This window comes from Lampetra planeri, chromosome 33 (assembly GCF_965212315.1).
Source record: "Lampetra planeri chromosome 33, kcLamPlan1.2.h2, whole genome shotgun sequence".
Lineage (NCBI taxonomy): Eukaryota > Metazoa > Chordata > Hyperoartia > Petromyzontiformes > Petromyzontidae > Lampetra > Lampetra planeri.
Genome location: NC_136139.1, coordinates 6,941,583 through 6,965,618, shown reverse-complemented (window position 1 = coordinate 6,965,618; position 24,036 = coordinate 6,941,583). Strand labels below are relative to the sequence as shown.

Below are 24,036 nucleotides of genomic sequence, written 5' to 3'. Positions count from 1 at the left end.
AACTTTTTTTAAAACACGTATGAAAAAAACAAATGCCGCGATGTTTTTAAAAAGAGCAAAAATTGCATGGCTACTGAGTTTTTTATATCGAAAAATATTAACGAGTTTTAATGAAGCTTTGCATTTTGGTGGTGTTGCCGTTGATGTGAGCATTAATTTGAAGGTGGACGATTTATTTGTTTTTTTTTTAAGAAATTGTTAACCGCTCCACCACCCGCCCCAAGCTGATGAACATCCTCATGTACTGGGAAAAAAACAATGCACGGCCTAAAAATGAAATGCTTATGCAGGCAGAGGATGAAAGAATACCATTTTCCACCTTGAAATGTATCATTCTGACAGCAGTTGCGTAACATAGGACGATGTGGCTCAGCTGGCTGAAGACCAGAAGGTGTGAGAAAAGTTTCGTCGCCCCCTGTGCTGTTCAGCGCAGCAAGGTCGAAGGTTCCAAGGAAATTTAAAGTTACATAATTGTTTTGGTGGAGCGGTGGTACCACTTTGTGGAAAAGTATGAGTAATTGATCTATGGATTGGATCAGTCCTGGCCTAAGTAATGTGGAATTTGTGCGACTGGCTCAGGGCTGTATATTGGCGACGATTGCCGCTGTGCGCTCATTTAAATGGGAAATCACTTTGATTGAGCTCAGAGACCATCAGGACCTGAATCATGAGTGGGAATAATTTTTTTAACTGGCACAAAACAGTGGACATTGCCAGTTTTCTGACAAATATTACACTGTAAATCTCTTTCAAGCGTGGACTGAGCGATCAGAGGGATGAGAGTTGGGGCACGAGAAGGAGGGGCTCAGGCCTAAGAATCGTGAACAGCGGCGTGCAAATTTACGCAAGTCCACAATTCTCAGGAGCCCCGACTGGCGACGGCCCCGTACCCACTGAGCCGCTGCCAGTGCGGGAACCACGCCACCTCCAGCTTTTCAAGGCCGCCAGCGACGCGCGCCTGCAGCGCGAAGAACGTGCACGCCACCACAAAGTATGCACGCGCCACCGCCGAGCTGTACAGGAGCGCCGGTGCGGCAACGCATGTAAACACCGTCCACCAGACGAGCGACAGCCACTGCACGCAACGAACGCGCAGCTCCGATTTGCACTGCGGCACCGGTGGCTCCATGGGTGCGGCCGCAACGACGGCGCCATTTGAGCTGGCGGTCGTTGGCGACGGTTCAGTCGCCGGCGCCACGAAAGAGCCTCGTTCATAGAAGGAGCGCAGCATGGCCTCCTTGTCGAGCCAGCGGTCGCAGCACCACGCGGCCAGGCCAGCGGCGTCGGGGGGCAGCGTGGAAATCGGGTGGCGCCGCACGTGGAAGTGGATCTCGCGCGGGAAGCGGCCGGCGAGGAGCTGCAGCTCGTTCTGCGGGAAGCTGCAAGGGTAGGCGACCGTAACGTCGTGTACACAGTCCAGCTTCCCACCTGGGAGAGGGGGGGGGGAGACGGTATCCGCAAGTCGTTAGACAACAATGTGAGTAGCGGTATTGTCTTACGGGGCCGCTCCTTGATGCTTGTAAATATTTCACTAGCATGATGCGATGATGAAAGCGCAAATAGAATAGAATATAGCTTGGCGGGGGACGTAACAAAATAAAACAATCATAATTTATTTTGTCCCCAAAAGCCTCGGCTGTCTCTGAGGATACTTAATCAATAGTGTCCTGCTTGGGATGTTTGGCTGGGTCCTTATAAAGTATTTTGAGTGTGGTGGGAAACTGGAATACCCGAATAAAAAAAAAACAGATATAAGGGGAGAGTCCTGAAAAATCCATAAAGGCTGGTCACAGCAGCACTGCCTTCTGAAAATACAGTTTACAGCAGGTGGGTTTCCAGTGTACAAAATCTAATTGTGATCCGTCAACTCCACCGAGTGCCGAATTACAGAAACACATCAAAGCCACCACCACCACCCTACGATTAGACTCAGCTTAAACAATTACACCCTGTTTAAATGAAAGAAAAAAAAGCACATACATCCGCTCGTCAATAGTATATGGATTTTTTCCCCACTTTAATGCGTCCGGTTTCAATGCTCTAACATGTTCCTCATTAATGGTGTGCGTGTTGCCGGCCGGTGGTGTAGAGCATTACATTTCAGCAGGCAGAGAAACAACCGTTAAGTTAAATTGTACCAAATATATTTTTACTCTTCTATCATTTATTCTCAAGCAGGGCGACCGCACTTCAAGCAGACCGCTTGTATGCAACGCATTTATGTTTATAATTTGGAAATATGAAATGTTCATTATAATTATCATCAGCTACTAACAATATACTGAAATCTTTGCCCCATCTCCTCGGTGGACGAACTCTTGGTTGCTTTTCCCTTCTTTGGCTGCCACTCGGTAGTTATTTCCACCCAATGGCCATATTCCCCTCTCGCATCGTATGTCCTGTCCACATCCACCAACAGTTAATATAACGTCTCTGAAGTTCTGCTTGTTCTCTGATTCACATGTATTTACCAACGTGCATCATCCCCATGACATGTGCCCTTTTTTGTTGCATTTTCTTTGCCAATGTTTCCGATGCGTGTCATAAACAGGTAATATGCACCAATTAAAAGCTTTGTTTAGGCACATTGCTTGGTTGCTTCTCATTATCCAGTTCAGCTGTCCAAAAGCGCTCCAACCCACTCTCATCTGCCCTGTTGCTTTTGTTGATCTCAGATCACCTTCAACAACTGGTGACATCCGTTTCCGAATTTTGTTTCTCTCGGCATTTCAATCTGTTGGCTATAGTTTGTAAAACGTTATCTCCCTATTGGCCAAGATATTTGATGTAATATTACCTTAGCTTTGCCTGTAATTACCTTTACATTGTCTCTGAAATGTTCCAATTTAATATTTTCTATTTATGCAGCACATAAACACGAATGCATGGTAGGCTGTATCAACATCTCACACCTGTGAGTGGCACTGCCCGCCCCCTAATCCCCACACGAGCAAGATCTGACCATGTCGGTCCAGTGCTCATGGAGCTACATTGGCTTCCGGTTGCCGGATGAATACATTATGAGGTCACACTCATTACACACAAAGTGCTTGCCACAATACCTTGCTGATCTCATCAGCAAGGTATTGTGGTTCAAGGAGCATAAACCATCGCGCGAACGCCGGTCATCCTCGCAGCAGCGTTTGGCTAATCATCTAACAAAGACGGTCACTGCATCGCGCGCTTTCAGGTGCTCTTCTGCGGCTGTCTGGAACGCTCTTCCTTCCAATCTTAGGAAGCCACTGACGCTATGGACTTTTAAATCTAAATTGAAAACTCATTTCTTTATAACTGCTTTTTGTGTTTAGTTTGTTGTCCTTCCCCCGCACCGCCGATTAGCTACGTACGGAAGAAGTTCAACATACATACATACCTGAGTGTAGGCGCTGTACGATGTGGGTAAAGCCGGTGGTGCGTGGGTGGAGCACGTGCTCATACTTGGGCAGGCCGTTCTTCTCGGCAAATTCGTCGCTCCGTGCTTTAGTGTTCGCTGTGTGCACACAACGAACAAAAACACACAAAACGTTGGACGACCATTATAAAAGTGAAATACAGACGAGTCTTGTTGTCCACGAGGCGCGAACAGTAAACGGACACAGCGGGAGAGGGAGGCGGTGGGGGTGGTGGAAGCAGGAATGAGTCTCATGCACCACTCGGAGGCACTTTAGCATCACAATGACGAAAATGACAATGGTGGCAAAGCTGCATTGTGAAGCTTGCGAGATGCCCCGACCCGCGTATTGATGGCCACAATAAACGCTCTGACAGCTCAACACCGCATCGCGGACCACACAAAGAGCGGCGCGCAATTTAACGCACTCATCTTATCGATTAAATTTTTTTTCCTCACAGATCGGGTTATTGTTGCCTTATCCCTCTTCTAAAGATGAGCATTACAAACTGAAACAGGGTCACCCAGGTTGTAGCCTGATGGACAGCCTAATATATACGAGTGTGGGCCTTTGATATGTGAACATGGGTTAAATTCCAACTGGGGGTGGAATTTATTTAGTTATTTCCGCTTCCCACCACCGAAAATGAACCTTGATTTATTTTAATATTCGTGGCACGCTCAGCCAGTAACTGTGACTACAACTACATCTACGAAGCTGTGTTGGATATGAGGGTGTGGAGTAAGGTGCAGCCACCGTGACAGATTGCCACACCCACCGCAAACAAGTCACCGCAACCACCAGCAACTTCGCACAATCTCAACGACGTCGGCAGGCAGTAGAGTGTTTTTGCGTTTGAGGGCATGGTCCTAATTGGCTCGGCCAGGGCTCCAAAAGCTACACTGATTAATTAATTATCTCGAGAGCCAGAGTATTACGTTTATTTTTTTAAGGCGACATTTGGGGACGTTGGGACAGCTTGCGTCACACAGCTTAGGCACGCTTGACTCCGTGCCCCTTGCCAAATCGCCCATCGAGAGAGTCGCTCCGCGGCGAATTGATTTTTTTTTAATTCTCAGACCTCCAATTTTTGGCTGTTGAGAAAATAATTTCAATCAGACCTGTCGTGGGCAGGAGTGTCTGCTCGTGACGTGTGTGTGTGTGACGCACACACACAGTGTTCAAGGTCACACAAATAACACGGGATATCAAATGATACTTCCATCATCACTCCGACCTGAATGACCCCAACCCGAAGTCAAGTCAAATGTCATTCAGAGTCTGTCTACACAAACCAGACGTATGCTAGGGCAATCATCTCTGCTGGAGGTTCTGAATCACGTGCGTATGGTTCAGTGTTTTTCGATTTGTATATTTTGTATGTGAGGTGAAGTAGCACATTGGTTCGCTCACTGTGCTCTGACACCAGCGAACAGAGTTCCATTCCCGGTCACGGCGAATGATGTCTCAACTGGCATGCCACCCCACCCTTCAACCCGCCCTGACCAGCATGGTGAAGTATGGTCAAACAACCCTCATTACTGGCATGGTGTTTTTCACATGATCCCTGCAGCCAACAGCTACAACCCGACAATGTTAAACACTAAATGATGGTGGATTCAAAGTGACCGTTTATTATGATAATAAACAAATTACTCAATTGGGATTACGCAGAGCAATAATCGCTCCTACTGGCAGACCAATGCCCAAATGCAGGCTGCTGCCGAGTCACCTTGTGCTCAAAGGGAACATCTGCGACTGGGGGTGCCCGCCCTTGGAATGTTTGAGATGAGATGTGATGCAATGCACTTCGAGCTGCCGAGGCCCCGAAAGCAAGCACCATGCGGGTGCAAAACATTATTTTAATCCAGAGAGTTGCCGAGTGAGGGCGGTGTGAGGATCAAGATATCATGATGCCCTCCCTCCCCATCCCCCCTCTGTCACGCGATTGTCCATGCACGGACTTCTCACCGGTCAGGTCGGTGCCCTCGGGGAAGAAGAGCAGCTGGAGGCGCTGGTCGATGGCCGTGAAGTAGTCGAGGTGGCGCGTAATGTGCTGCTCATCCTGCTCCCAGCGTCGTGCAATAAACACAAACGCCGCCACCTGCATGGCCCAGCCTAAGCATACCCACATTGCACAGCGGCACCACGGGGGCGCGGAAGGTGTGGGGGAGGAAACGGATTTGTTACCGGAAGTCATACCGGTGACTGCCTGTTAATCAAATCACCCGGGACCGTGTCTGATCCTATTAGAGCTTGTTACATCAACACAAATGGTGTTTTAATATGCTTGGCAGTGATATCACCATCGAGAGTGTAAGGATAACGTTTAATCAACTGACTAAATAACTGTTAATTGCCTCCTTGTAATCTATTGTATGAACCCAGTGAAGCGTCACAGTCTTAATCATACTTTTCAGGAGGGCCCTGCATTGAGGTGTTTGGGTAGTTGATTTTCAATGCTTTCCAACCAAAGTTGAAATTGTTTATGCATTATCTCAGTTCATCTGTCTGTCCGTCCCTCATGGGGCAGTGGGGAATAAAAACTCTCAAACAAATTAACCAATCTGTAGGATGTGTTTCTATTCGGGACTTGCCCGATTGAATAGTGGCCAAACTGATCAAAGGGATTGCCCAAAACTTGCGAGACACAAAGCCAAAAGTACTATTTGCAACTATGCAAATGTATTTTTCCTAAAGCTCCACGTCAGCTTCCATAGTGTAAATTAAATGTAGGGACAAAGCATTAACCCATGCATACATAGGATATTTTTTTTACTTGTCATTATTTTGTGTGGGCTTAACTTTGATTGACCAGAAATAACACACACATAGGAGTGCGATAATGGTAAGAACGAAGAAACTTGGCAGAGATGCTTGTAGCCAGAGAAAAAGCGGAAGGTCTTGAACCTGGGCTCAAATATGAGTAACGAATCCGCAATATGGTCAGCCAAGTGGAGGAAGTTCTACACCGAGGAGGCAGCAGCAGGGAAGGAACGATTGAGCAGGGCGAGTGAGATAGTGAATTCCAGGACAAGAGGGGGGATGGACGAAGGGGGCAGGGTCGTGCCAAAACCAGGTTCCATTCACCATGCGATCTACTGGACTGTGAAAAAGAGCTTCATAGCTCATCGGATTTCTCCAAGATAGATAAAGATTCTGACTTCTGAAAAAAATTCTGATCCTCCCCCCCGGTCTCCCCGCGCACTCGCAGACACAATGAGCACTAGGAGAATCAGCACAAAAACATCATTGAAATAAATGTTGTCATTGTGTGTCGCCATATTGTTGCATTAATTTAGTTTGGTACTCGAGTGAAGGTCTGTTACGTAACACAAACAATGGAGACACGTGGTTCCAAATATTCTATTAAAATTATATTCTGAACAAGCAACTGCCAAAATAAAACAAGAAAAAAAAAACCACATAATATAAATTCCTTCATAAAATAAAGCCGATTAAAAAAAATATTTTCCTCCGCGATGACATTTGGATTGGTTTTTGCAAGGGTAAGTAAGTCATTGTTGTTTGTGGCTCTAAAACGAGGCGTTAAATCTACAGAAATAAACGGGGTTTCGTCGCAACCAAAAACGAGTGGGGAGATGGAGGAGAGGTCGGCGGCAGTGGGGGGAGGGGGGGGAGGGTAGCAGGGTAAGAATAGGAGACGAAGAATAAAAATAACCGCCGTGATTTATCTTCACGTGTCATTGCGGGCAGCGCGGAGGGCAGTGAGAAGGAGCCCCAATGAACGCCACCGAGCTCGGCACACGGGGGCAGCTCAACCACCCCCCCCCCTCCCACCCCGTTGGGCCCCACTTCGTGTGCACGCTAATTGTCTCTTCTCGTTGGCAAGCACATTTAAAGGAATACAAAAGAAAAAGGAATAACCTTGGAGTTACCGATTGGCTCAGGGGGTTGTAGATCCCAGCTCGGCCCAGAGTGCTCAGCCAGCACGACTGAGATTCTGCGTTTGAATCTGGGATGGTCAGATGAGCAATCAGTCGTTCATTTGGTATCTTTTGTGATCAATGTTAGATTCGCAAAAGCAGGTGTGACCGTGTGTAGTTTACGAGGTATGGAACGAGTGAAACCACCACGATTCGATCAAGTGCCATGATTCAGGATCCTGATTACATAGAGGAATACTTTTGTTTTTGCCTGGTGTGTATTTTATTGTTTGTATTGTCTTATTTTGATGTTCAGTTTCATGAATTGCTTTAGCCTAAAAGGTAATATTTACATATGAAAAACGTATTCATCAATAACAATGACTTAAAAAATAAGCGTACAATAGGTGACATTTCAAGTTAAGGCTCTTCTTCAGAACCAGAGAGAGTTAATAAGGGTTGGAAACTGCACTTTATACAAAAAATATTTTCTGATCACCATTTTTCAAACAGGCATGTGAATAGTTACCTAATAGTAGCCATTGAGTAACAGACAAAGCCGTAGTAATAATACATTATACAGCACATGCTATGAAAAAGGGCCATTGATGGAACACTAATGTATTTAACTTTTTACAATACATGTATGTTTAACTTCTTTCACACTATATGTAACCAACCGTGCTAATCGGAGATGTAATACAGGACATTGTGAGACAGAAAGAGTAATGCCTAGACTACAGAACATATCAGGCATATCACACTGTTAATAAACATAAGTGGGCTTTGGGTAGGACACGTCTCTGCAAGGAAAGATAGCTGGTCATCAAGAATAATAGCAGTGGCAGCTGAAGGAAGGGAATGTGCCAAAGATGACATAGATTGAGGAAATGGAGTGATGAAATCACCTCGTGTGTGCAGGTGCTTGGTATATTGTTGCATTGTGGGATCATGAGTGATGGTGATAGATTGGGGAGGCCTTTATTCAGCAGCGGATTGATTATGGCTGATGATGATCAAATCGACGAATCATTCCACTTTTATACTCTTTGGTTCTTTCGGGAAAGTCACGTAGGTATAAATAAAATAAATCACGACGTTGGTGGGAAAGCACTTCTGTAATTAATTGATTTCCCAGCAATGGTGGTGGTGGCACTCGCCCTCTCCAGGACTCACCGAAGCCCGGCACGTGCTTGAGCGTCGACTTGAGGCAGATCTTCTCGAGGCGCAGGTAGCTGGAGCGGAGGAGGCAGTTCCACAGGAACATCCAGTCGAGGCGCGTGCGGTGGTTCATGATGATGACGCTGCGCTCGCCTGGGCGGAAACCGTCGCCCGTCACCACCACCTTGACGCCGAACACCAACTCCAGCAGCGCCTGCGTCGGGCACATGGTCGGCACAGCCAGGGCAACCATAATTGTTTCAATGTAATCATGTTTATTCAGATACTTCCATGGTGTAATGGTTAGCATACTGGACTTGCAATCCAGAGGCTCCCCGATGTGATCTCCCGGTACGGCACCCGGCAGGATATAATGGGCATCGCCACAGAAGGTTGACCAGCAGGTCACACGTGTGGTGGATTAAAGTGTGGGCACTTCCGCCTCTTTGGGAAAAAGTAGGACAAACATCCTGAGAGGGCCTTCATAGAGCTCCCTCTATTGGAGGGCCTTCCACCAACAGTGGCAAAACTGAAGCAACTTATGGAATATTCTAAAAGGTAGGAGAAACGTCCCAGGCCATCCTGAGTGGATCCATTTGTTGGGGCCGCTGGTCCCCGAAGTCCCTCCCTGCTCCGTGCCTATGGCAGGGGCTCTGCTGTTCGTCGACCCCTCGCTACTCTGCGAGCATCTGCTGCCGTCGCTGGGCTCATCGCCCGACGGCTCCCCTCCCTTGTCCGTCCCTCCGCGAGCTCGTGTGAGAGGCATAGCTCGCCGCACGCTCTCGTTCACCTGTAAACGCTGCGTTGTCTCTCCATGAATCACGCGCTATTAAACGGGGGTCAGGGGTCGGAGGGCGAATGACGCTGCCCTCACACTGCGCGAGTCCCTGCGGCGATAGACAGAGCGGGGACCTGCGGACGCACCGACCCCTTCCCCCACACTACGAGCGCACACACCTGCACACACGCGACACCCACTCGTGCGCCGCTCTACGCAACGCTCCCTCGTGGCGAGCCGCCGTGTACACCGCACCACACGGCACTCGCCTCCACGTCGAATAACCACGTGACCAATGCGCACCCGTATCCGACACGTAGCGAACGTACGCGCACTCACGTACACAGCTCCCCGCGGCACTCACTCACCACTGAGCACTCACGTTGGGATCGCGCACCTGTATCATACACGTAGTGAACACACGCGCACCCACCCGCGCAGCTCCGCGCAGCGCTCACTCACGTGGCGAGCCACTGTGTACACACGCGCACCCACACGTTCACACTGCTCGACAAGATCACGCGAGGCCACGCTTCGCTATTAATGATTTATTATCTGCTACCTGGTAAATAATGTTAAATCAGTAAGTCGACGAGGCTGGCCTATTCCACTAAACCTTTACCTATTCCCTATTTATCGGTTATGACCCTACTTCACCTCCTTACTCACTGTTGGGTGCCCACGGCGGTTTGCTGCTCCCTGTGCTAACAGCGTACCTCGATGCGTCGCACGGACGTCCGGGTCGCTGGCTGGAGCTGCGTCTGGTCCTCTGGCGCTGCAGTAAGAGACCCCGATCTCTCCTTTGCCCCCCTTTTATCCTCCCTACATCAAAGGGATGCGGCTCCGCGCCGGACGGCGGCCCTCAGCTTTTCCTTAACAATGGGCTCGCGTCCTCTAGCACGCACACCGCGGTTCCGGGCGCCTGTGATATGCTAATCAATGTGCGGCGTTGCGCGGCGTAAATTCTAATTAATCCCTTTCCCTCCCTAACAATGGTGCCTGCGCGCTCAAGCGTAATTATCCCAACCATCCGTGACTATGCGCAAGAGCCCCTGCGGTCCCGCTACTCATGCTGTCCCGTCCCTCCCCTGCTTGCCCCGTCGACACGTGGGTGGTGTGTGTGGGGGATGCGCTTCAACCGCGGTGGCCGAATGCCCCTCGCCGCGGCCATACCATCTTAAGGCAGGTCGCAGCGCCGCGGTGCAACGTAGCATCGGGGGAGGCCGTCCAATTCCCTGATCGCCGGAAACCGTGAGAGTTAATCCCGATAGGGGTTTCTCGGATAAAAACCGGTCGATCAGGTGACCTTCCCTTCCAGCTCTATGGGGGGGGGGAAATGCGTGCGGGTGTGTTCATGTGAGGTGAGGTGAGGGGGACGAGGGGTTGGCTCCGTCGCTTGGTGGTGGCGAGGTCGGGGATGGGGCGCCTGCCGAACGGCTTCGTGGCGGCGGCATCACACATTCCCAGCTGTGTTCCATTCTCTTTGTCATTGTCTGTATTTATGATCCTCGTGTTACTGCTCGAAGTATGCAGGGTTTAAAAATGTTCCCCTTCAGGCATGTTGGATTTTTATTAAAAATTTGTAATCTTTTTCACATTTTTTTAACATATATTCGATGTAATAATGTAATATATTTCCGTGCTGACAAAAGTAACATCACACGATTTTACTTTTTGGCGAAAAAAAACATGGAACAGAAGTGTCGCCATGAAAGCGACGTCACTTCCTATTATTGAAAGGAAACTAAAATTATCACGATGCATGTCACAAGAATATAAATAGCACACAGGATGTTGTAATATCAAAATGTCAGGTGGACACAAACAACCTTTAAACACAAGCAGCCCTGTAAATACACTGCATACGCACACCAATCGATGAAATAACATAAATAGCCCGACTGAGGCACCTTTCCATTTTTGGAGTTCAGTGTTAACGGTTGAGGCTCATAGAGCCAGACTAAAGTACCTTAAAGTACTTGGGGGTTCGACATGACTGTATTGTCCAAAACTTGCAAATCCAGTAAAGAACTACACAGCTGTTAGACCCCACTCGGTTTGATTTACCTGACCTATGCACCTTGCTGAACAGAGTAGTTAATTGAAAACTGCGACTGGAAAACATCAACCATACGAGTAAAAGTGCTGTCACTTAACAGTGGTTTGGATTGTTGGTGCAGCACAATACTTATACAAATATCCAAGGCCACACTTGCTAGAATGATTCTAAGACATTTACATGTACAGCACTTTGTAAATCCCCTGCTGAATCAGAGCCTCCCGACACGTGCAGTCATGGGGGTTATTTATCCAAACTACACCATGCCAGATAGTGCGGTTTGGTGAAGATGGAGAACATAGATGTTGGCACATAGTACAGTATAATAGAGTTTGCAGCACTGCGCCCTGCTGACAATGTGGCAGCAGCATCAACAACGGCAGCAGCAGGAGCAACATTATTATAATCATCGTTCAAATTATCAACAGCAGCAGCATTATCATCATGAGGCAGGTTACAATGAATTTGTTCAATCATGCATGTAACGTTAGATTAAATTATTTACGATTACTTACAAATATAACCTTTAGGCTAACGGAGTGAATGAAATGGACCAAAAGCAATGCATGAGTCAGAACGAGGCAAACAATACAGATGAAACAGTAGAAAAAATGTTTCTTAAATCAAAGCTTGACCCCAAATTGTGAGACTTCATGAAATCACATAGAGGATTGAACATTTCATGCTTAATGATCATGGGCAGGTAGAGTGGAGTGGTGGCACATCGGTTAGTGCACTGTGCTATGAACCCAGTGACCTGAATTCCATTCCTGGCCACAGCATACATCAGTGTCGAGCAATATCCAACCAGACCTGAGACCTCACTTCATCAAACCGCGCTAACCAACGTGGTCAAACAACCCATATGAGCGACACGGCACGGGAAGGCCTTCATCCAAACGGGCTGCGGATTACCAATTTTAATCATGAGCAGCAGCAGCAGCAGCGGTATCGCCATCATCAGCAGCGCGTAAATGGACACGCAGGTGAGGAGGCAATGAAGAGGGGAGGCCTTACCACGGGTAGCGTTAGCCAGGTGGCAACGATGCGGTCGGTGAGCCAGCGGTACCAGGGCGGGTTGACGAGCAGCAGAGGCAGGAAGGGTCCCAGCATGAACACGCTACCCAGGAAGCTGCCCAGGAAGAGCATGATGGCAAAGTACATGCCGCCCAGTGACACCTGCATGGCGGCCCCCTCTGCCGTCCACCACTCCCCTTGTTGTTGGTCACTCCTCTACTCTATGCCTTGTCGACTTGTCCACTCTCTGAAACACTCGTCCACTCCGTGTCTTACTTGGTTGTCCAATCTCCTGACCTCCCATTCACTCTGCCGCTCAATCGCTCGGCTCTTCTCCGTGTCTGTGTACAAATTTTGGCACAATGAAGGCAAACGTGAGATCAAAAGTTGTCCATCATATGAGAGCACTGTATTGTGCTATGATTATTGTTAATAGTTACTGTATTACGATTATTACAGGTATGATGTACAATGTGAAATTCCATATTCCTATGGTGGGGCCAAGTTACATTAAATTACTCGCAACAGTCAACTTCCTTTCATCGAGCAACGCAGTCTCACCAGGTGGTGCTCATTATACACACACTAGAGAGATAATGATTCATGATTATACTCTATTGATGATGACAATTATAATATATAACAATGCATGGTTATGATGAAGATGATGGGTATTAACTCTGCTGCTGCTGCCAATGATGAGCGGACGCTGTATGAAGATGTGAACTCAGGATCTCATGTCTGGGCGTTGTGCTGTTATACAATCCGCACTTGTCCCACACATCCCACTTTGCAACGCTTCTGCACTATTCCATAGTAGGCAAACCACAACTCTAGCACACCTCTGACCTGATAAAAAAAACCCCAAGCGAAAATTATACAACCACCTGGCAATCAGAGCAGAGGCCCTCAGATTAACTCGCAATCGGCTCAGCAGTCCAAATTTAGTCTTTCCACCATTAATAGAAAGAGCTGCATTCGACAGCTGCTTCATTTGCTCACCGAGATTGGAGGGGTGAGACCAGGCTTGTGGCCATGGGCGGACGCCACGGGCCCCCCCCCACCTCCCCCCACACTACACACCAGTAGCTGATTGCACAAACTACCTTAAGTAATTGTCTTCCCACCAAAGTCAAGTGGAATTCCACCGAAGACGTTGTACATCTACAGCCATTTTTGTTAAGCCACTGCTGCGCGAGGATCTCTCTCCCCCAAACCGTGGGGGCGATTTGACCATACTTCCCCATTCTGGTCATTGCGGGTTAGTTCGTGGAGGGGATCATTTATATAGGAACATCGAAGTACAGTCCAACAATGCATCTTGCTGTACTGCCCTCTTTGGTGCCTCGAGCAGAGCACTGCCCCGAGACGCCTATGACAACCTATTGCACGTGGCGGTCAACTATGCAACCCACCTAATCCAAGCACTATCCAGGCTAAAACCTGCTATGCTTTTGAGCTCTGATGACACTGAGCTCATTCCTAGCGATTTGGTTTCAAGCCTCGGGTCTTTAATGCAACTGGAGCTGGCAGAAAATTATTTCCAACACACGATTCAGAGCCTTCTGGTCTCAACGAGCTGTCAAAGGAAAATGGTTGCCTGCTTAAAACAAACATTGGGTGGCACTCATTTCCGATTCCTCAGCCCGTTGTGTGTAATTCCACATTCCTACGATGGGGATGGTACTTGCATATGATGTATCCGGCTTATGCTTGTCCCTCGATCCATGTTGTTCGTCTTTCCATCTGTTAGTGCAACTGCAAGCATGCACTTCGCCTATTTTGTTCTATTCTATTTGTCAATATCAATGTTTCTGATCCATGTCAGAGCACGTACTACACACGGATTAAACATTTTGTCAGTGTTGTCACTTGGTATGTGTTGCTTTTCAGTTTTTCACAAGGACTCCACCAAAAGGGTTGGCATCTTCTCGTTATATAATTTTAATTCCGCTCTGCGGAATCTTCAACAAACATCTTCGATGCTTAAGCAAACTTCTGTTTTACTCGGATTTATCTTGTTTAAATGGAACTGTATAGTATGTCGCAAGCGCTATTAACACGACTAGCACTTGAACTTCAGCATATCGACAGATGTACAGAGGTCAATCGTCACATACTAACACTGTACACGTGTCCATTTACATAATTACACCACCCTTAAATAACGTAAAGTGTATGTCCATCCAGCAATGGGCCTTCTGGATCCATGTTTTACAGCAGCATTGGTCAAACAAAAAAAGACTCCTGTACCGATTTCGACTTCTCTAAAGCCCTCATCAGCAGTGGAGCCCGTTAAACAAATTCTGTTGATTTTCCTGGTGTTAAAGGCAAGGCAAGAGCCACCTCCACAGAATCTTGAACACCTTTGGGGCCAATACAATGTGTTGGTGGTGACACGGGCCCTAGTCTGCTTTCATACAGCTATTTGTCAGTTATAATGTATTACCGCACCAACAATCCATCAAAACAAAGTTTCATAAATTAATTCAGCACCAGTATATAGCAGAGGTGTGGACTCGAGTCATGCGACTTGGACTCGAGTCAGACTCGAGTCATGATTTTGATGACTTCAGACTCGACTTGGACTTGCCTCATCTTTGACTCGACTTGACTCGGGACTCGAGAGCAAAGACTTGAGACTTACTTGTGACTTGCACAACAATGACTTTGTCCCACCTCAGAGGTGTGGACTCGAGTCATGCGACTTGGACTCGAGTCAGACTCGAGTCATGATTTTGATGACTTCAGACTCGACTTGGACTTGCCTCATCTTTGACTCGACTTGACTCGGGACTCGAGAGCAAAGACTTGAGACTTACTTGTGACTTGCATAACAATGACTTTGTCCCACCTCTGGTATATAGTAACAGCTACAAACCCACTCAAATGACAAACGTTCTAGATATTTACCTAATCTTGAAGTAATTGTTGCAATGAACAATCATTACTCAATCCACTACTGGATTAAGGCATCCCCCCCACGTGATGGCAGTCTCGTGGGATTTTGGCCATACTTCCCCAGACTGGTCAGTGCGGGTTGGTGGGGGTCAGGAATCGAATTATTGTTGACGAGTTCACAGTACAGCACGTTAACCACTGTGACACTGCATATACGCCTCCACTCTTTATGGATGACTACTGATCAGGGCTCCCGGCACACCACATCGATTCTGCGCATGGAAGCGGTTAGCAGCCACATGCCTACTGAATTGTACCACGGACCCGGAAAACATTCAGCGAGGAAAACGTCCTGATATAAATTATATTTCCACTCCTATTGCTCCATTATCATATTATAGATGTATCCATAATTGTTTTTCTGTGTTGTAAACACTATTAACCCAGCATGTGAGTCGCACAGCAATGATGTGTAATTGAAAAGCAAAAACACCCGTTCAAATGACAACATAGGCCATAGTAGTGGGTATATTTCATAGCAGGCACTCATGGTAATTATAATTCCAAACACGTTACAGAAAACCCAATATATCGCACACGATATAGCGGACAAATCACGCACACTCGTACAAACAAAACCTCTTATTACAAAAGGACATTAAATGTATTGTAAACAGCACGCGCATATGCAGCCTAATTACTGTATAAATCGCCGACCACAAACGCAAATAAGAAAATATAAGGCCAAAAATACCTTTTAAAAATGTGTCTTGTAGTTTTTCACCCAATTTTAAAGGTCACAAGATTAAGTATCCTTTCAGACCTTGCGGACAGCAGTGCAGCCTGTGTTAATGATCAACACAAAAGTGTTTTACGTTTACATATTATTTTAAGTTAATTATATTAACACTGCAATTTGAATTTAGTTTTTTTTCCCAAAGGCATTTCACCCTGCATCTTTTATTCCAACATTGTGTGGGTCCATAACAGTTTCTCCAGTAACATTTTAAAATAGAATTGAACCACTCCAATTTTAGGATAACATCTTGCAATGTTGTTGTGAATACCTTTGGCCAGAGCTACGTGTTATAACGCAACGTGCCTCTCCCCTTGATATGTATTTTGGTACTTAATTTATTCAATATTTAGCGTGGCTGTACCGTTTTTGCAAACGTTATTTTAATTACTTCTAAATACATTGTTTGTGTGTGCCTCGGTTTGTGAGATCTGGGATAAATGCATCAATTTCCAGCGAGTTAAATGCCTCCTCCATTAGGTAGATAAACCTTTACTAAACCCAGCCGTACCACGGGGTTGGTTAGCTCCTGTGCACGTTCCACTCTGCTGCCAACTATCCCCGAAAAACATTTTAAATGACACATTACGTGACAATTACAACCGCATACGATACGTCAAATGTTCAACACAAACACCTTTGTTTTGATTCTAGATTTGAAGCTTTCGTGACTGCAAGGATTCACACTCTTAGGTTTTTTTCGATAAAGTCACGTAGGTGACTTTAACTTGTATTTAAGAGCTTGTCTCTTAGATTTTTCCTCACTTGATACGGTAAATTTAGCTGTGACGGTCCCACCTGATGACGGAGACTTGTGTTGCCTCCGAAACGTCGCGATGTATTATTTTATTTCTATTATTATTTTTATTATTATTTCTATTATTATTATTTTTACCTACGTGACTTTACCGAAAAAACCCAAGAGTATCAACCTTAGTTTTGAAACGTGTTCACAGTCCGAACTGGCCCCAATACATTACATTATAAACTCCAATTACAAATGATACCACAATCACCCCACCGACCGCCTGGCAAAATCGTCTCGCGTGCCCACAGCCCCCTCACCCGTCTCAAGCTCCGAGCAGGTCGGCCCTCGGATGAACTTTAAAACGTTAACAACGTAAACATTATTGCTGTGACAACAATCGTTAGGCGCTGCGAAGGGGACGCGCAATCCGCCCCGCGATGATCGCCCTGTCGCTTTTTGACAAACGGAATCAACAATCGGTCGAGGGGGCGCCACATTTTTGTTCCGGGCAGTGTTGATTGCAAGAAGCAGCGTTTCCATTTCCTCCGGACGATTTGCCTACGGGATCGCTTCCGGGTCTTATCGGTTTCCCGCCTTATTATTGGCGCGTGCGTGTGTGCGGAGAAGGGCGGGGGGAACATGCGGGGTGGGGGGGAGCATGGGGGGCGGGGCATGCGGGGTGGGGGAGGAGCATGAGAGGGGGCGGGGCATGCATCACGTGTCTGATCGATTTCCGGTTCCGGCTTGACCACAACGTGCCCCACCCACCACACCTTGCACATGGTGCGTATCGCGTGAGCTCGGCTCGTCGCTGTTACAACGTCGTCATTGTCGTCGCGAATTTTAAGGGTCAATGATTCTTTACGTGCGTGTGTTTGTTTGTTTAGATGCTGCTGAGCCGCGTGATGAGACGCGCCGGGCTGGCGAGGGCGATCGCTTGGTGCGGCGCGCAGCCCAGCAGAGAGAAGCACATGTCCCGTGCGTGTTGACGCGTGTGCGGATCGGGTTTCACGGTTACCGCCAGAGAGAGAGCTATCCCCCCTTTTCCCCGCATATAGCCTCGGTAGTCAACAACGTTGTTCGGTGATGGTGCGTCGGTCGTGGCGCAAGGGCACTGCGACGTTTCGGGCAATGGCCCTTCGTGCTGTGCCTACAATCCCACCTACGCTTGACGCGATGCGATCTCTCTCTGTCCTGCTCCCTCCTTTCTGCTGTCATTTGGGCACCAGTCTTGCCCGTGAGCCGTCAACCTTCCTAACGATGTGTTGTGATCAAACCAACTCTCCTTTTTTTAGAAATAGTCTCTCCAATTTGTGTTTCTCGGATTAGCGTTCCCTCTTTCTGTTTCACCGTAATTCCACGCTTGCTTTTCTGTACTTTTTTTATTCCAATTTATTTGCCAGTCATGTTTACGATCAATTTCGCGATTGTCAACATACTTAATATATCTGTCGGTCATAGTAACGCCATACACAATTATACATGCAAGGATGTAAGCTATATATAGCATTTGACACGTAGGCTTTCGCGACCTATATCCATAATACACAAACGTTGTACTCCGATTGTAAATGTTGTGGCTTGGCTCTCCAACACACCGGCGTGCTGTACTAGTGACGAATTGGCCACGTTCTGTTTACGTGACAACCCTTACTAGTTGGCTGTGTCGGGTGGTGGCGGGTTTTAATGACGCATTTATATATTTACGCGATCAAAAAAAAACCTCATGGATATATAGCAGGTTGTCACATGTGAGTAGGTGTGATGGCATCGGAGTTAATTTGTGCGTTTTTTAAAGTGAAATTCATTCCGTAATTGTTGGCTAGGGGTGAGTGGGAATGTAGTGCACCTCTTGTAAAGATGGTCCATTATAGACAGCATTTTTGTGTAAAGTTGAGTTGCTATTCGAGACTTTATCCAAAATCTGTTATCTGCTGAATCATGCCTTCATTTTCGTCAGGATTTAATTTTAATGAATATCATCCACTGACTCATGATCACGGCTTAAGGTCTAATGAAAAATTATGAGAATCAACCTTTTATACACTGCTGGATGAGGCCTCCCCAAGCTTTTTCGGCCATGATGGTAGTTTGTACTTTATGCTGGTAAGTGAGGCTATGAGTAGTGGCTGCCAGCACCGATTCGGATGATCACTACTGATCTTAGCCGTGGCCGGGATTCAAACTCGGGTGACGAGGTTCATAGTGCAGTGCACTAACCATCGCGCTACAGTTCCCCGGTTGAAGGAAGATGCAACTCAAACAATGTTTGGTTAATAAATTCCTAGGCAGCGTCCGGGGGAGTCCAACAAGAGTTTGAAACTTTGTTCGTAAAAATATATATAATTTAAAGTTTTCGTTGTGCTCACCTTTATAAAGCACATTACTCTATTCTCGTACATTTAAATACTTAATTGCCCTCCATTGTTGGTTGCACGGTGGCGACACCACTGTTGCGCACTATGGCTGCACGGATGAAACTTTTAAGTACATTTTTTTATTATTAACAAACCTTGAAAATTATGTTGTACAGCCCAGAAGTATATTTAGAACAGGTGAGGATACGACCTGTCATGTTATATCTTGCGGCCGCAGCCATTTGATTTAATGATCACTGTAAGCATCTGAGCTACACTAATTGGGTACTAGGACTTATTTTTTTTTAACAAGTTTGACTGAGGTCTTTGTTAATGTGTGGCCCGCACAAGGTATTTGAAAGTCTTATTCTGCCCTTAAAAACATTTTACCCCAACAAGTATTTGATAGTTTGCATGTTTCTTTTATCGCCATCAGCTGCATGGGATCACAATCTCCTCTTCTACCACAACACCTTGATATCCACCTGTGCCCCCCCCGCCCCGTTCTCCCACTCGCTCCCCACCAGCAGTCGACCTCCGTGAAGGTATGGCGCTCCCGTCCACCTGGGACCGCTTCTACGCGGAGAAGCGCGCCGGCGACTTCCGCCACTTCGACTGGTTCTTCGGCTACCACGCCGTCTCGGAGCAGCTGGTGCCGTTCGTGCGCGGCGGGGCCCGCGACGGAGTGTGCCACGTGTTGGACGTGGGCTGCGGCACGTCGGACTTTGGCGCGTCGCTCTACCGCGCCTCGCGCCTGCCCGTGCACGTGAGCTGCGTCGACTTCTCGCCGGTCGCCGTGGAGCTGATGGAACGCCAGTGGCGCGAGCACCCGCCGGCGCCCGGACACCCGGCCTCCACGCTGCGCTTCATGCTGGCCGACGCGGCACGCCTCGGCGGTCTTCCGGGCTTTGAGGACGGCACCTTCGGCCTCGTGCTGGACAAGGGCACGGTGGACGCGGCAATCCGCGCCAATGACGGGGGCCGAGCGGCGCGCCAGCTGCTCGTCGAGGGGCTGCGCCTGCTGCGGCCCGGCTGCGGCGCCCTGCTGCAGTTCTCGGACGAAGACCCCGACGCGCGCTGCCCCTGGCTGGAGGAGGCGGCGGTGGTGGCCGGTGGGGGGCCAGGCCGCGTGGCCGTGACGGCCCGCGAGCTGGGAGAGTTTCGAGGCGTCGCATACTACATGTACGTGCTGCGCAAGCAGGAAGTCGACGATGACGAAGATGACGACGACGACGATGACGATGATAAGAAAAAGGACTGAGGAGGAGTGGTGCTGGTAGATGGAAGAGTGTCCGGTGCGGTATTATTACTCGGCATGTAATGATTAAACGCCCCTCCCCAACTAATATACCTAGCAATCTGGGGTTGCAACATAATTTGGGTTCATGAATCGGATAGACATCAATTCTTGTCTTATTTTTACCATCTCGTTTCTTTTGTTTATTATGTTTTCTGTCCCGCTGTGACAGTTTTACTGGCTTCTTTAGTGTATATTAAATTAAAAAAATATTAATAAATTGTTAAACATATCCTCTTGTAAAGCCTCTAGTGGCTGCAGGGTTCACATGAGTGAATTACAAAAAAAAATTACTCATGGTTCGATGCATGTATCGGCATGCCATTCGGTGAATTGATGCATCGTTACATGCCTGGTAAATACTGTTGCATTAGTTATAATTTTTGACCTAATGATAAGAGGGTGATTGTCATAGTTAACTTGGGGGTGGCTTCATTAGTCCGCGAGCTGTGATCTGCTGAAACCTAGAGCGCTTGTTTATTTTTATATAAAATAATTCCAATGCTGCGGGTAATATATTTTCTTGAATTGGGGTGGCTTGCATAGCTACTGCCAAGCCATTAAATCATTCCATTGTCCATAATTTTTTTATTTGGGTTAGATTGCGCAAATATAAATGTGTCGTTAAACCCGCCACCACCCGACACAGCCAATTAGTAAGGTTTGTCACGTAAACAGAACATGCCAATCCACAACATTTACAATCTGAGTACGACATTTCGCCAGTAATTACAACTAGCTTCATCAGGCGACAGCCAGATTTGCGGAGAAATACTTCGATTCAATGACACATTTATATTTACGCAATATAATCCAAAAAACCTATATCATGGATGATATTGGGTGCGAAAGCCTCCGTGTTAAACATTCCATTGTCGTTAATTTGCTTCTTTTGCTAAATTGGCTGGTTGCATTCATGGCAATTGCACCGACTGCTGTATTGGTTTGAATGTAACTGCATCAGCCAACTCGGACTCCTTCCTTTTAACTCCAGTGCCTCCTGACAGTGGGCACTTGAATATTTATCATGCCAGTTGATTTATCTACTGGCTCTGGACATCCACACAGTAAAAGAGAAAGAAAAAGTTGGTGTTACAATGGGGAATGAAGCTCATCACTGGTCATGATGATGAGGATTTGTAATTCACTCCAGTAGAGTTTTTGTAGTGCGTTTTGGCATAGTTTAAATGTCATTTTTCTATTGTTAAATGCCTCGGCCGCAGTTTTTGTGTTATTGTCATTATTTTCACGTGAGCACTTTTTGCTGTATATGTTGGACAATTTTTGTGATCTACCCAAAAAAAACCCACCAAAAAAAGGTATTTTTCAAAAAAGATTCAATTTAATTGGCCTTATCTCAAGCTGCACCTTCCTGAAAAATGGTGTTAAAGACCCAGGTGTTTCTGGGTGAACATGTTACATTCTTGTAAACGCATATCTTTGCTAACATGCATGTTTTGTATGTTTTTTTAACACAATACACCATCAGGTGTCTGCAGTGTGATTGCGCAGTTGCGCTTAGTTGAACAGAGGGGTGACTGCAATGTGTAACTTACAGTGCAGTCGCCCGATCCCACAAGCAGAGTCAACCTATAACATCCCAGTCTCCATCAAAACATTTCTCCCCATGCACCACAAGCGTCAAGCGATGTTCAAGTTATAAATCGCAGCCCCTTGTTGATCCGTTGCTGGAGGGAAGGCCCTTCCAATGCTGTGTCGGTCATGGGGGTTGTTTGACCACACTTCACTTTACGCTGGTCAGTGTGGTGGAGTGGGGTGGGGGCTCAGAACTGGTTGAGATATCGCTTACAAATGTCAAACTTGATTCACGAGACTTTATCGCGCGGTGCTCTAACCACTTAACCACCATTCGATCACAGATAAAGTTGTGCATGCGAAATTTGACTATTTGCCTTGTGGAAGGAAAACTTGTATCATGTGCATGGTTTTTTTTATATTTGACGGACATTTACAAATGAACACTGGCTGTTGACGTGCAAGAGCACACCACCGCTTTTTGGGTATAAATGTTCAATCATGGAAACAGCAATGGTGTCAATACCCCCTTTGTAATTTTATATTATGCACTTACGTGAGGTTTCGTCGTGAGCTGTATTATTTTGTAATTGTCTACTTTAATTTAAAACTTTAATAAAGCATGTAGGAAATGCAAATCAAAAGGTGACATCTTTTAAAGCATGCTCCGTGAGCAAGACATGGCAGAAGGTGTTTAATATAAAATCCATGTTACAATAACGTTTGTATTTATATATGTGTACACGTACATACATTACGACACGCTCGTGACACTGTAAACATACGGTACGACGGACAAAGCCTCGATACAAATCACTTGAAACTGGCCCGAGCTCCGCATACGGCTGATATAATAGTAACAATACTAGTTATATAATACCAATAACGTTAATGACTACGATGAACATTAAGACACTGGGCGTTCACTCCACACCGCACCCCAAACAACACCAACGATTGACCCACCGTTCCTTAGAGCTCTCTTTCACAAATGCGAACGCCTCTTCGAGAGAGCTGTCATTTCTCCAGAAGCAATTCTAAAATGTGTGGGGAGTTTTACGAGTTGGTGAAAGAAGCAAGCTTTATATTTAACCCGGTCTTAAATTACTAGTAACTCGTGGTTATCCAGAGTAATGGGGGGGTGGGGGTGGTATGACACAGATAAAGTAAATACAATTGAAAACATGTAAATGTGGCTATAAAAAACATGTTTTGTTTACCTACATGGAATGGGGGTGAAGACTGGGTAATATGTTCTATTTTATTGGGGAATTGTACTCTGATTGCTTGGGTTGTTTGCTGACACGTGGGCATTGAGACACTGACCCTCAAGAGAGGAGCAGCTAATAATGGGCACAAAGAGGATACTCGAGTTAATTGTATTGGTGATTCACTCTTTAAATGAACAGCTGCCTTTGAATGAGGAACAAAGTTTCAGTCTATAAATCAGCACAGAAGACATTTTCTGCTCCATTTGTTCATCTCCACGAGCCGCTCGTCAATACTTGCTCTGGATCACTTGATTTGTGGTACATTATCTTATTATTTACACCTTCCACGACGAGAAAAAACATCTTAAGAAATGTACCCTGTGCTTTCGATTAACGGTTTAAAAAGGTTTACCCAGCCGTTACTTTTAACATTGCCGTTTGCGCGATCGACTCCCGGCGACGATGGGAGAATGCCCGTGTGGTTTTACAAGAGGCACGGGGCGACGGAGGCCTTCATCCAGCAGTGGATTGATCATGGCTGCTGATGACGACGACGACGGGCGAGGGGAAGGGCAGAGGTGGGGCCCTGATGTCCCCGTCTCCTCTTCCCCCATCGCCACTCTTGCTTCCAAGCACCTCAGTCCTCGGGGCCTCCTGGGTGAGGTGGGTCACCTGGGCCCTCGACTTTCCATGGTGGCTCCACGGGGCCCGATGCTGTCCCTGCACATGGGAACAGAGCAATACGTGCCAGAGGTCGCAAACGGGTTTTGATTCCTTACCCGTACTCGGCCGCACCAGGGTCGCAAACGGGTACCCGTACCCGTTCCCTACCCGTACCCGTTCCCTACCCGTACCCTACCGGAAATGAGTGACAAACGGTTACTCACCAGTGACTC

General features: G+C 46.9%; 2 protein-coding genes across 3 annotated transcripts; one reads left to right on the top strand and one right to left on the bottom strand.

Moving 5' to 3' along the window:
• Window positions 1–177: 177 nt before the first annotated feature.
• Window positions 178–17,268, bottom strand: LOC144729721 (lysocardiolipin acyltransferase 1-like). The gene is made up of 6 exons (XM_078610162.1): window positions 17,057–17,268; window positions 12,295–12,635; window positions 8,456–8,654; window positions 5,364–5,510; window positions 3,374–3,490; window positions 178–1,428 (listed from the first exon to the last, which is right to left on the bottom strand). Exons 2-6 carry the CDS (start codon window positions 12,460–12,462, stop codon window positions 860–862), a joined length of 1,200 nt encoding a protein of 399 aa, XP_078466288.1. The 5' UTR covers window positions 12,463–12,635; window positions 17,057–17,268; the 3' UTR covers window positions 178–859.
• A 180-nt stretch (window positions 17,269–17,448) lies between these two features.
• Window positions 17,449–22,567, top strand: CSKMT (citrate synthase lysine methyltransferase). Of its 2 annotated transcripts, none has more exons than XM_078610161.1 (3): window positions 17,449–17,522; window positions 17,627–17,717; window positions 19,627–22,567. In XM_078610161.1, exons 1-3 carry the CDS (start codon window positions 17,520–17,522, stop codon window positions 20,355–20,357), a joined length of 825 nt encoding a protein of 274 aa, XP_078466287.1. In that variant the 5' UTR covers window positions 17,449–17,519; the 3' UTR covers window positions 20,358–22,567. The 2 variants fall into 2 exon arrangements, with proteins under 2 accessions (XP_078466287.1, XP_078466286.1); XM_078610160.1 differs by having other exon boundaries at window positions 19,624–22,567.
• Window positions 22,568–24,036: the final 1,469 nt, after the last annotated feature.